The 14,803-nt window shown below is 36.8% G+C and overlaps 1 protein-coding gene across 1 annotated transcript in view; it reads left to right on the forward strand.

Moving 5' to 3' along the window:
• The window catches only part of FAM117B (family with sequence similarity 117 member B), a 103,127-nt gene that overhangs the window by 54,881 nt on the left and 33,443 nt on the right, over window positions 1-14,803 (forward strand). The window contains exon 2 of the mRNA XM_045480785.1: window positions 2,134-2,285. Within this exon, the coding sequence (XP_045336741.1) occupies window positions 2,134-2,285 (152 nt within the window). The remainder of the gene's footprint in view (window positions 1-2,133; window positions 2,286-14,803) is intronic.

Genomic DNA, 14,803 nt, shown 5'->3' on the forward strand with positions numbered 1-14,803 from the left:
AAGAGAAAATGTTTAGTATTTTTACACGTGATGATGTATAATTTTTCTATTCTTCATTTCATTATAGAATATTTAAAAGTGTTTTGTTTTTGTTTTTGTTTTTGTTTTTTAAATTTATTTTTGAGAAAGAGAACATGAGCGGGGGACGGCAGAGAGAGGGACACAGGATCCAAAGCAGGCTTCAGGCTCTGAGCCATCAGCACAGAGCCCAATGCATGGCTCAAACTCCCAAACCATGAGATCATGACCTGAGCCAAAGTCGGACACTCAACCAACTGAGCTACCCAGGCGCCCCTATTATAGAAAATTTAATAGTCTTAAGAGGCCTCGTTGAAAAGTCAACTCTTCAATATTTAAAAATCTCCAAAATGGAATCAGACCGATTAGTAAGATCTGCTTGGTCAGTGCACTGGTGGGTGACTGAAGCAGCATCATGGTAGGAAAGAGGTACCAGAAAGCTTCTGACGATTTGATTTTGATGAATATACCCCAGATCACATAGTGTATGTCTTTTTGTTTTTCCTAGCTGAGAACAGTCATGTGACTGTCCAGTAGAGATTAATTTTTAGTTAGAGGAAATTTGTGAACATGTACATTTATTGCTTTTTACTTATAATAATGTGAGAATGCGCTTTCTTGAACTTACGGACACATACAGCGTTTATTTTGTGTTTACTAAAAGGAAGACTATGCAGAGATGGTTGGCATTTGCAACAATTAGGCATTGTTTCAGTGAAATAATTGTGCCATTTTGAAAGCAAATTATGTATCGGAGGCATATCTTTGAAGCAGCTTTATGATTATCAGCAACACAGGTGCTGTAACTATTATTTTAGTGGAATTGAATCTTTTGTTATATGGGTCACATAACCAGGAACTGAACTTTTACACTTGTAACTGTGCAAGACTCTTATTAAGACATAATGTAATACAAACAGAAGATAGGTGTCTCAAGGTGTTTTTGTATATGGGCTTAAGAGCAAAGGTATTTATCACATAGAACTAGAATGAGAGCATTATAATACAGTCCAATTTATGCATATGTTTAATATTTTAAAGCCTTTCCTTTGTTTCCTTCCTTCTTTTCTTAAAGTATAAATTAGCTAAGCCTATTTCCTTCTCCCATCAAAGAGAAAAAGGAGATACAAAGGTGTTTCTTCTGTCACCTCTCACTTCCCATTACCTAATTTTTAAAGTTTTTTTTTTCCTTTTTTTAACTCACATTTAAATCTATATGCTGTAGCTTGAAATGAAGAAGATTTTTGCATATGTGGCTTCAATGAACGTTCCTATAGCCTGGTTAATATGGTTTTATTGTGACAAAATCTCCCTAAGATGTGTGTTATATAGAGCTGATTAAAATGGAATTTTCCCTGTAACTTTATCTTAGCTGTCTTATATCCTCTTGAGTATAGGTGGTATAATGATAAATAAGTATTTTGTTTCTTATACTTATTTAATCTTAAAACCAAGATGAACATTTTTAAAATGGGTAGATATGCATTTGTCTTATTTTCTTTTTTCCTGTAGAGATCATTACAGTTGTAACAAATAATACAGGTTTTGTACACTTTGCCCAGTCTCCCTCAGTAATAACATTTTGTAGAACCATAGTACAATATTACAACCAGGATATTGACATTGTACAATCTATTCTTATTAATTCAGATTTTTCCAGTTTTACTTGAACTCATTTGTATATGTGTATAATTCTATACTGTTTAATCTCTGTATGTTTGTGTATCTATCACTACAGTAAAGCTGAATAGCTCCTTATCACAAGGGTCCCTCTTGTTGCCCTTTTATAACACCTGCTTTTCTTCTGCCAGTTCATTGTTCCTCCCCATCTCTGACTCCTGGCAGCCAGTAATCTCTCCTCCATTTCTAAATGTTTTTTCGTTTCAAAAGTGTTATATAAATGAAATCATATAGTATGTAACCATGTGAGATTGACTGTTTTCACTCAGTATAATTCCCTGGAGATTCGTCCAAGTTTGTATGAATTAGTCGCTTACTCCTTTTTATTACTTGTTTTTTTTAAGTTAGAGAATTTCCACATAGTTTAGTACTTGGTTTCTACTTTGTTTCCTTCCTAATCTATTTTAAAAATACATATATTTGTCTTAAACCTAGGTGACAAAACACGACCACCATCCTCAAGCCCCTCTAGTATTATCCGGCGCACTTCCTCTCTGGATACACTTGCTGCTCCATACCTTGCAGGGCACTGGCCTCGTGATAGTCATGGGCAGGCTGCTCCTTGCATGAGGGACAAGGCTACACAGGTAGGTTTATTAAAATTCTTTTTTTTTTGGGAGGTGGGGAAGGGCGCCTGGGTGGCTCAGTCGGTTAAGTGTCTGACTTCAGCTCAGTCTGTGAGTTCGAGCCCCACATCAGGCTCTGTGCTGACAGCTCAGAGCCTGGAGCCTGCTTCAGGTTTTGTGTCTCCCTCTCTCTCTGCCCTTCCCCCACTCGCACTCTGTGTCTCTCTCTCTCTTTCTCTCTCAAAAATAAATAAACATTAAAAAAAAATTTTTTATGGGGCACCTGGGTGGCTCAGTCAGTTGGGCAACCAACTTTGGCTCAGGTTATGATTTCACGGTTTGTGAGTTGGAGCCCTACGTCAGGCTTTGTGCTGACAGCTCAGAGCCTGGAGCCTGCGTCGGATTCTGTGTCTCCCTTTCTCTCTGACCCTCCCCTGCTCACACTCTGTCTCTCTGTCTCTGTCTTTCTCTCTCTCTCAAAAATAAACATTAAAAAAAGGGGTTTTTTTAATGTAAAAAAAAAATTTTTTTTTTTTGAGAGAGTACACATGAGCTAGTGCAAGCAGGGGAGGGGGCAAAGGGAGAGGGGAGAGAGAGAATCATAAGCAGGCAGGCTCCACACTCAGAGTCTGATGCTTAACTGACAGAGCCACCCACATGCCCCCATTTTGACCATTTTTAAGTATATAACTTAGTAGCATCAATTACATTCACACTCTTGTGCAACTATTGCCATTATCTGTTTCAAAACTTTTCATCACCCAAACAAAAACTCAGTAAGTCCTCATTCTTTTTCCAGCCCCTGTAACCACTATTCAACTTTCTGTTTCTGTGAATTTGCCTGTTCTAGGTATTTCATATAACTGGAAGCATATGATATTTGTACTTCTTTATCTGACTCATTTTGCTTAACATAATGTTTTCAAGGTTTATCCATGTTGTACCATTTGTTTTCATGGCTGAATAATATTCTATTGGATGGATAAACATGTTTATCCATTTCTGGTTTTGGACATCGGGGTTGTTTACAAATTTTGGCAATTGTGAACAGTGCTGAAACAAACATTGGTGTGTAGATATCTGAATCTCTGCTCTCAATTCCTTTTGGCACGTATGTAGGAGTGAAATTGCTGGGTCATATATTTAGCTTTTAGAGGAACAGTCTGGCAGTTCCTCTAAAATATATGGCTCAGCAGCTGCACCAGTTTACATTCTCTCCAGCAGTGTATAAGGACTCCAGTTTCTCCATATCCTCACCAAAACTTAACTATTTTTCTGTTTTTTCTTCAGTATAGCTATCCTGGTAGATATGAAACTATATCTTGTGAGTTTTATTTATATTTTCCTAATGACTGATGATGTTGAGCATCTTTTCATATGCTTATTGTATATCTTCTTTGGAGTTCAGGCAATTTTTAACATCTCTGTGCTTTTGTTTCCTCTTTGTAAAATGGGAACAGGACACCTGGGTGGTTCAGTCAGTTAAGTACCCCACTCTTGGTTTTGGCTCAAGTCATGATCTCACGGTCATGGGATCAAGCTCTGCATTGGGCTGAGCGTGGAGCCTGCTTGGGATTCTGTTTCCCTCTCTCTCTCTGCCCCTCCCCTGCTTGCACATGCATACACACTGTCTCTCTCAAAATAATTAAATAAACATTAAAAAAAAAATAAAATGGGGAAAAGAATAGTACCTGTCTTTTAAGGTTATTATGAGGATTAAACAAGGAAATATATATAAAACACTTAGAACAGTGGCTGGCACATAGTAAGCATTTAATAAATGCTTGCCATTGAAATTACTACCTTTGGTTATTGTCACAACAAGAATGGCATGTAGATTTCATATCCTGTGTAGTTTGTTAACTGCTATTAGCTTCCCTGGAGGATTATGTTGAAAAAGATTCAGGCTAAAGATTATTGGGACTGATTAGCAGTTTTTGCCCATGTTGAAAGACTTGGGGCTTTTTTATCACCCCTGGTCCAGACAGTGCTAGAGCAGACAATGTGATGGAAGTAATTTATCTTATAGTGTAGATGGGCGCTTGCAGGAAATTCCTGTTAGACTTTTGACAAAACTTTTCATGTTATGACTCTGAGCCCTGGTTCTTCATTTAAAAAAATATGTATGACTCCAAGGTCTATCTCAGTATTTCAGGGATGAGTGGGAATGAGAAGCGGAGGTTCTGAAAAATACAGAGAAAGGCAGCATCAAAAAAGTTTAGGAAGGGGTGCCCAGACGGCTTAGTCGGTTAAGCGTCCGACTTCAGCTCAGGTCATGCTCTCACGGTTTGTGGGTTTGAGCCCTGTGTCATACTCTGTGCTGACAGCTCGAAGCCTGCTTTGGATTCTGTGTGTCTCTCTCTCTCTCTCTGACCCTTGCCCACTCATGCTCTTTCTCTTTCTCAAATATAAATAATAAACATTAAAAACAAAAAGTTTAGTAGGAGTGTGGCAGCAAGCTTTTAAAGATGTTAATCTCCTCTCCTGCCGTACCTCCATCCCATCATTGCTTTGGTCATGAGAATGAGTGCCTGATTAAGATTTTATTGTACATGATTATTTGTTATCCTAATTACTTGACACATAGATAGCAAAAATGTGGCATCATTTCTTTTTTTCTGTGTCTCTGGCAGACATTGCTTATTCCCTGTGAACTCAAATTGCCCGAGAGTCTCTCTAGTGCAGTGCCTTAGCTTGCCATTGCCAGTGGAGCAGGGCTGGTCGATGAGACCATCTGCAAGACTCATCTACCATTTCTGCTTCAGAGTTTGGTACACTACTAAAGACTACATTGCCACCAACCTCTACCTCCTGGCCCCCCTCCTCCCACGTTCTTTTAATGATTCTTTTAAAAACACCATTTACCAGCTTGCCCTCCAAACTTAGACCAGTTTGTATTTCTAGCATTATCTATGTTGTAATTCCATTAATTTAATTTAATTCACCTAATTTGCAAGGGGTGCCTTTTGAATTTTCTGACGTATACCAGTTTGTGGGAATGAAATGAAGCGTGTATGTATGGCTGGATTCTTTGACATTCTTTTGACTCAAAAGGTAATCTCTTCCCAACTTTCCTAACCACCTACGCTTCTTCACAGGGGACATGTGAATATGTGAATTTGTGACTCATGTGATTGGTGTCTGGTTTACTTTATTACATAAACCAGTCATCTTTTCCTTTTAAAAATCTTATGTTATTTTCTCTCAGAACTCCTACATTTCAGAGGCTATTTTTCCCTCTTCAGGGGTTTATTTTGATTAAGAGCTTGTTTTCTTTTTCAATTTTTGCACTGGTGTGAAATTGTAGTCCAAGTTCAGAAACTATAAGATGGCCTGTTATTAAAACCTAATAAAATTATATACTTTGTAAATTAGAGACTACAATAATGTAGGATTACTGAAGGTAGCTATTTATAAGTCTAGTGTTAGAAATGAAAGTACTAAAGAGGTAGATTAGCTTTTTAAAAAAAAATACTTTTTGAGTAACTTGCTCTTTTGTATAAAACCTTGGTCCATTGGTTAAAATTGGATTGTAATATTAAGAGAGAAGAAAAGTGTTAAAAATCTTTTTTTTTTTTTTTAAGACCTAATATAATAACCTCTGTATAAGCTCTGTAGTTGCTTCCTAGTAGCATTGACTATCTTGGTTAAGCCTAGGATTCTGAAGTAATCTAAATTTCCATGGGGTGCCTGGGTGGCATTGGTTAAGTGTCTGACTTCGGCTCAGGTCATGATCTCACAGTTGTGAGTTTGAGCTCTGTGACAGGATCTGTGCTGACAACTTAGAGCCTGGAGCCTGCTTCAGATTCTGTGTCTCCCTCTCTCTCTGCCCCTTCCCTGCTCGTGCTCTGTCTCTTTCTGTCTCTCTCTCTCTCTCTCTCTCTCTCTCAAAAAATAAACATTAATTTTTTTTTTTTTTTAATTTCCAGATGCTTCACCACTTGACTGGTGTTCCTGTTTTTTGGGTTTTTTTTTTTTCCCCACATGTTAGATCAGATTTCTCTAGGCCAGTGACTCTATACATTGTTTTTTAAATAGGTTGGGCTGTAACAAAGTAGGATTACATCATGGAATCCTTTAAAACAAATACAGTTTCTTGACTGTGTAATTGATATTTTTCTTTTTACCTGTTAAAAATAATTTAGAAAATATACTCCAGCTCTCAATAATGGACTTGCAGTGCCCTGTGTACTGTGTTCACTGATGCTTCCCAGGATTTCTATTTTGTATGGAATGCTTTCCCACCATTTGCTTAGATAACTTATACTCTGAAGCCTCCCCCAATTTCATAAAATCTTGCCTACCTGCTTCCCTGTCCTTCTAGTTCTGGTTTAGATGCCTTTCTTAGAGGGAACTTCTATCATCACATGTGGCTATTTATTGTAACATAATTGGATATTTATCCTTTCTCTCCTAGAAAAAAACTTCTTGAAAATAAGAACTGTGTTTCCTCTCTAACCTCAGTATGTAGTCCAGTGTCTGACATGTTAGTAGTAGATGCTTAATAGTTTTGTGGTATACAGTGCAAGGCTGAACAAAAATTGAAATGTACTTAATTAAAACTCAGTTTTACTTTTTATTAATATCTAGAGTGTCTTAAAGGCACAGCTTCTTAGTGGAACAAAGAGAACAATTATCTTTTGAGTTAGGAGTTTAAGTAAAATCAGTGATTTTTGCTAAGTAATTTTTCTTGTTTGACCATCTTACAACTGAAATTAGCAAAGCTGTTGCTCTTCATGTTTACTTTTATTTGTCTTAATACTCTTGTTCTCATTTTAATTTGTTCTTAACAAGTCTATAGGAGGCTTTTATATTCTTTTGCTTTTCCTTGAGTTAAATCTTACACTTATTATATTTAGACTTCCCTAATTAAAAAAAAAAAGTTGTATTTTGAAAGTCTCATTTATAGAAAAGTTGCAAGAATAGTAGATTGAACACCAGTAGACTCCTCACTTATATTCACCAAATATAAACATTTATATATGAACACTTTAATGTGTATTTTTATTTTTTTGTGTATATAATTGCTGTTATTATTGTTACTATTTGCTAATTGTTAGTAAGTTGAAGACATTCTGATTCTTCAAATAGTTCAACATGTATATATGAACAAGGACTTACAAAAATTACCAAAGTACTTACCAAATTCAGGAGATTTAACATTGATTGATACCATGCTATTATTTAATATGTGGTACATAGTCAAATTTTTTAAGTTTTCTCATTGTTCTCTGTAGTAATATGTAAGCCAGGATCTAGTCAAGAAACACACTTGGCATTTAGATGTTATGCTTATTTGGTATTCTTTATTCTGAAACCATTCCTTAGCTTTTCTTGGTCTTTCATGACATAGATATATTTTTTAAGAGTGCAAGCCAGTATATTTGTTGAATATTCTCAACGTAAGTCTCTGTTTCTTCACAATTAAATTCAACTTACTACATTTTTTGGCAGGAATACTGTATATATGTGATGTATATATATCCTTCAACCTTGTTTTTTATTTAAGGACATCACTCTATCCATATAGAAAGATTCCCCCTTAAGTAGGGATAGAAAGATCATACGTCAACTCATAAAGGCTTTATATGAAAGGCCCACAGCTAATATCATCCTCATTAGGGAAAAACTGAGAGGCTTTCCCCTATGGTCAGGAATAAGATAAGAATGTTTGCTCTCACCATTACTATTTAACATAGTACTGGAAATCTTAGCATCAGCCATCAGACATCAGAGAGAAACAAAAGGCATCTAAATAGGAAAGGGAGAAGTCAGACTTCTTCTATCTGCACATGAGACTCTATGTAGAAAACCTGAAAGGCTCCACCAAAAATTTCTAGGACTAATACATGAATTCAGCAAAGTTGCAGGATATAAAATCTATGTACAGAAATCTGTTGCATTTCTATACACCAATAATGAAGTAGGAGAAAAAGAAATCAAGGAGTCAATCCCATTTGTAACTGCACCAAAAACAATAAGATATCTAGGAATAAATCTAACCAAACATGTAAAAGAATTGTACTCTGAAAACTATAGAACACTTATGAAAGAAATTAAAGAGGACACAAAGAAATGGAAGAGCACTCCATGCTCTGGGATAGGAAGAACAAACATTGTTAAAATGTCTATACTACCCAAAGCAATCTACACATTTAATGCAGTCCCTATCAAAATACCACTAGAATTTTTCACAGAGGACTTTCACAAAAGTCCCCTAATGGCCAAAGCAGTCCTGAAAAAGGAAAACAAAACTGGAGGTGGCGCAATTCTAGATTTCAAGCTATATTACAGAGCTCTGGTCATTAAGACAGCACGGTACTGGCACAAAAACACACATAGATCAATGGAACAGAATAGAGAACCTAGAATGGACCCACAACCATATGATCAACTAATCTTCAACAAAGCAGGAAAAAAATACCTGGTGGAAAAAAGACTGTCTCTTCAACAAATGGTGTTGGGAAAACTAGACAGCAACATGCAGAAGAATGAAACTGGATCAATTTCTTATACATACTCCAAAATAAATTCACAATGGATGAAAGACCTAATTGTGAGGCAGAAAACCATCAAAATCCTTGAGGAGAACACAGGCAGCAAACTCTTTGGCCATAGCAACTTCTTACTAGACATGTCTCCGGAGGCAAGGGAAATGAAAGCAAAAATGAATTATTGGGACCTCATAAAGATAAGCTTCTGCACAGCAAGGAAGTAATCAACAAAACTAAAATGCAGCCTACAGAATGGGAAGTGATATTTGCAAATGGCATATGTGATAAAGGGTTAGTATCCAAAATCTATAAAGAACTAATAAAACTCAACACCCAAAAAACAAATAATCCAGTGAGGAAATGGGCAGAAGACATGAATAGACACTTTTCCAAAGAAGATATCCAGATGGCCAACAGACATATGAAAAGATGGTCAACATCAGTCATCGTCAGCAAAATACAAATCAAAACCACAATGAGATACCACTTCACACCAGTCAGAATGGCTAACACTAACACAAGAAACAACAGGTGTTGGCAAGGATGTGGAGCAAGGGGAACCTTTTTGTTGGTAGAAATGCAGCCACTCTGGAAAACAGTATGGAGTTTCCTCAAAAAGTTAAAAATAGAACTACTCTATGATCCAGCAATTGTACTACTAGGTATCTATCCAGAGGGTACAAAAATACATATTTGAAGGGGTACATGCATCTTGATGTTTATAGCAATACTATCAACAATAGTGAAACTATGAAGAGAGCCCAAATGTCCACTGACTGATGAATGAAGATATGATGCATATTATATATATACATATATATACACATATATATGCACACATACAGTGTAATGTTACTCAGCCATCAAAAAGAATGAAATCTTGCCATTTGCAGTGATGTGGATGGAGCTAGAATGTATTATACTAGACAAAATAAGGCAGGTAAAGACAAATACCATATGATTTCACTCATATGTGGGATTTAAGAAACAAAACAGATGGATGTATGGAAAGGGGCAAAAAAAAAAAAAAACCGAGAAAAAAAAAAGAATGACGGAAACAAACCATAAAAGACTCTTAATGATAGAGAACAAACAGGCTTGTTGGAGGGAGGTGGGTAGAGGGTTGGCTAAATGGGTGATGGGTATTAAGGAGGGCACTTATTATGTATGATAAGCACTGGGTATTGTGTGTAAGTGATGAATCACGGAATTCTGTTCCTGAAATCAATATTGCACTGTATGTTAAACTAATTCGAATTTAAGTAAAAAATTTTAAACATTAAAAAATAAAAATACAGGGGCGCCTGGGTGGCGCAGTCGGTTAAGCGTCCGACTTCAGCCAGGTCACGATCTCGCGGTCCGTGAGTTCAAGCCCCGCGTCGGGCTCTGGGCTGATGGCTCAGAGCCTGGAGCCTGTTTCTGATTCTGTGTCTCCCTCTCTCTCTGCCCCTCCCCCGTTCATGCTCTGTCTCTCTCTGTCCCAAAAATAAATAAACGTTGAAAAAAAAAAAAATTAAAAAAAAGAAAAAATAAAAATACATTTCTCAAAAAAAAAAATTCCCCCTTTAAAAGTCACCCCCCACACCTTATATAGAGAGTATTGTTTTGAACAGGCTGTACATTCATTCTTATAGTACAAAATCAAGAAGTACATAAGTATAATACAGTGAAGGAAGGATCTTCTTCCCATGAGGAAGATGTTTCCCATGGGAAACATCCCACTGATGTTTCTTTTGTTACAATGTATATTCTTGTAGAGATACTTTACATATATGTATGTTCTTTATACTGGTCCTCTATAAAAGTAGTTGCTATACATACTATACTATACATACTATACTTGAGTTTTTCACTTAATATCTCATAGAGATTATTGTGAACTTCCTTATTCATTTTTAATGGCTGAATAAGTATTTTGTTGTAAAGATATACCATAATTTATTTAACAGATCCTCTATTTACATTGTTCTAATCTTGTAAAAACAGTGCTACAGGGAATAATATGCTGTATCATTTTGTGCATAAAGATAAACATTTTGTACATCTGCATGATAAATAACCAAAAGAAGGGTGAGATAAAGGGTATGTGCATTTGTAACTTTGACAGCAATTGCTGAGTCTCCTTCCATAAAGGCTGTACTAATTTTACACTTCTACCAGCAATGTAGGAGAGTATGAAATAAAATCACCCAGTCTGTGGTTTTAATTTGCTTTTCTCTTATTATGGGTGAGACTGAGCATATTTTTTTTAATTTTTTAATTCATTTTTTTAATTTACATCCAAGTTAGTTAGCATATAGTGCAACAGTGATTTCAGGAGTAGATTCCTTAATGCCCCTTACCCATTTAGCCCATTCCCCCTCCCAAAACCCCTCCGGTATCTCTCTGTTTGTTCTCCATATTTAAGAGTCTCTTATGTTATTGTCCCCCTCCCTGTTTTTATATTATTTTTGCTTCCCTTCCCTTATGTTCATCTGTTTTGTCTCTTAAGTCCTCATATGAGTGAAGTCATACGATATTTGTCTTTCTCTGACTAATTTTGCTTAGCATAATACCCTCTAGTTCCATCCACATAGTTGCAATAGCAAGATTTCATTCTTTTTGATTGCCGAGTAATACTCCATCGTATGTATGTATGTGTATATATATATGTGTGTATATATATATATACACACACACACATATATATATGTATATACGTATGTACGTATATGTATATATATATATATATATATATACACACACACATATGTATATGTGTATGTGTGTGTGTATATATATATCACATCTTCTTTATCCGTTCATCTACTGATGGACATTTGGGTTCTTTCCATATTTTGGCTATTGTTGATAGTGCTGCTATAAACATGGGGGTGCGTGTGTCCCTTCGAAACAGCATACCTGTATCCCTTGGATAAATGCCTAGTAGTGCAGTTGCTGGGTCGTAGGGTAGTTCTATTTTTAATTTTTTAAGGAACCTCCATACTGTTTTCCAGAGTGGCTGCACCAGTTTGCATTGCCACCAGCAGTGCCAAAGAGATCCTCTTTCTCCGCATCCTCACCAACATCTGCTGTTGCCTGAGTTGTTAATGTTAGCCATTCTGACAGGTGTAAGGTAGTATCTCATTGTGGTTTTGATTTGTATTTCCCTGATGAGGAGTGATGTTGCGCATGTTTTCCTGTGTCAATTGGCCATCTGGATATCTTCTTTAGAGAAGTGTCTATTCATGTCTTTTGCCTATTTCTTCAGTGGATTATTTGGTTTTTAGGTGTTGAATTTGATAAGTTCTTTATAGATTTTGGATACTCACCCTTTATCTGATAGGTTGTTTGCAAATATCTTCTCCCATTCTGTCCATTGCCTTTTAGTTTTGCTGATTGTTTCCTTTGCTGTGTAGAAGCTTTTTATTTTGATGAGGTCCCAATAGTTCATTTTTGCTTTGGTTTGCCTTGCCTCTGGAGATGTGTTGATTAAGAAGTTGCTGTGGCCAAGATGAAAGAGGTTTTTGCCTGCTTTCTCCTCGAGGATTTTGATGGCTTCCTGTCTTACATTTAGGTCTTTCATCCATTTTGAGTTTATTTTTGTGCGTGGTGTAGGAAAGTGGTCCAGGTTCATTTTTCTGCATGTCGCTGTCCAGTTTTCCCAGAACCACTTGCTGAATAGACTGTCTTTATTCCATTGGATATTCTTTCCTGCTTTGTCAAAGATTGGTTGGCCATACGTTTGTGGGTCCATTTCTGGGTTCTCTATTCTGTTCCATTGATCTGAGTGTCTGTTCTAGTGCCAGTACCACACTGTCTTGATGATTACAGCTTTGTAGTATAGCTTGAAGTCCGGGACTGTGATGCCTCCTGCTTTGGTTTTCTTTTTCAAGACTGCTTTGGCTATTCAGGGTCTTTTCTGGTTCCATACAAATTTTAGGATTATTTGTTCTGGCTCTGTGAAGAATGCTGGTGTTACTTTGATAGGGATTGCATTGAATATGTAGATTGCTTTGGGTAGTATCGACATTTTAACAATATTTGTTCTTCCTATCCAGGAGCATGGAATCTTTTTCCATTTTTTGTGTCTTCTTCAATTTCTTTCATAAGCTTTCTCTAGTTTTCAGTGTATAGATTTTTCACCTCTTTGGTTAGATTTATTCCTAGGTATTTTATGGCTTTTGGTGCAATTGTAAATGGGATCGACTCCTTGATTTCTCTTTCTGTTGCTTCATTGTTGGTGTATAGGAATGCAACCGATTTCTGTGCATTGATTTTATATCCTGCCACTTTGCTGAATTCATGGATCAGTTCTAGAAGTTTTTTGGTGGAATATTTTGGGTTTTCCATATAGAGTGTCATGTCATCTGCGAAGAGTGAAAGTTTGACCTCCTCCTGGCCAATGTGGATGCCTTTTTTTTTTTTTTTCCAACGTTTATTTATTTTTGGGACAGAGAGAGACAGAGCATGAACGGGGGAGGGGCAGAGAGAGAGGGAGACACAGAATCGGAAACAGGCTCCAGCTCTGAGCCATCAGCCCAGAGCCCGACGCGGGGCTCGAACTCCCGGACCGCGAGATCGTGACCTGGCTGAAGTCGGACGCTTAACCGACTGCGCCACCCAGGCGCCCCTAAGATGCCTTTTATTTCTTCGTGTTGTCTGACTGCAGAGGCTAAGACTTCCAATAGTATGTTGAATAACAGTGGCGAGAGTGGACATCCCTGTCTTGTTCCTGACCTTAGGGGGAAAGCTCTCAGTTTTTCCCCACTGAGGATGATATTAGTGTTGGGTCGTTCATACATGGCTTTTATGATCTCGAGGTATGCTCCTTCTATCCCTCCTTTCTTGAGGGTTTTTATCAAGAAAGGATGCTGTATTTTGTCAAATGCTTTCTCTGCATCTATTGAGAGGATCATGTGGTTCTTGTCCTTTCTTTTATTGATGTGATGAATCACATTGATTGTTTGGCAGATATTGAAGCAGCCTTGCATCCCAGGTATAAAATCCCACTTGGTCATGGTGAATAATTTTTTTTAATATATTGTTGGATCCGGTTGGGTAATATGTTTTTGAGGATTTTTGCATCCATGTTCATCCGGTAAATTGGTCTGTAGTTCTCCTTTTTAGTGGGGTCTCTCTGGTTTTGGAATCAAGGTAATGCTGGCTTCATAGAAAGAGTTTGGAAGTTTTCCTTCCATTTCTATTTTTGGAACACCTTCAAGAGAGTAGGTGTTAACTCTTCCTTAAATGGTTGGTAGAATTCCCCTGGAAAGGCATCTGGCTCTGGATTCTTGTTTTTTGGGAGATTTTTGATTACTAATTCAATTTTTTTTTTTTTTTTTTTTTACTGGTTGTGGGTCTGTTCAAATTTCCTATTTCTTTCTGTTTCAGTTTGGTAGGAATGTTTCTGGAATTTGTCTGTTTCTTCCAGATTGCCCATTTTATTGGCATATAATTGCTCATAGTATTCTCTTATTATTGGTTTTATTTCTGCTGTGTTGGTTGTGATCTCTCCTCTTTCATTCTTGATTTTATTTATTTGGGTCCTTTCCTTTTTATTTTTGATCAAACTGGCTAATGTTTATCAATTTGGTTGATTCTTTCAAAGAACCAGGTTCTGGTTTCATTGATCTGTTTTTTTGGTTTCAATAGCATTAATTTCTGCTCTAATCCTTATTATCCTGTCTTCTGCTGGTTTTGTGTTTTATTTGCTGTTTTTTTTCCAGGTCTTTAAGGTGTAATGTTAGGTTGTGTACCTGAGACCTTTCTTCCTTCTTTAGGAAGGCCTGGATTGCTATATACTTCCCTCTTATGACTGCCTTTCCTGTGTCTCAGATGTTTTGGTTTGTGGTATTATCGTTTTGTCTGGCTTCCATGACCTTTTTATTTCCTCTTTAGCTTCTTGGTTAGCCCATTCATTCTTTAGTAGGATGTTCTTCAGTCTCCAAGTATTTGTTATCTTTTCAAATTTTTTCTTGTGGTTGATTTCAGTTTTACAGTATTGTGGTCTGAAAATATGCACGGTATGATCTTGATCTTTTTGTACTTGTTGAGGGCTAATTT

This window comes from Leopardus geoffroyi, chromosome C1, assembly GCF_018350155.1.
Source record: "Leopardus geoffroyi isolate Oge1 chromosome C1, O.geoffroyi_Oge1_pat1.0, whole genome shotgun sequence".
NCBI lineage: Eukaryota > Metazoa > Chordata > Mammalia > Carnivora > Felidae > Leopardus > Leopardus geoffroyi.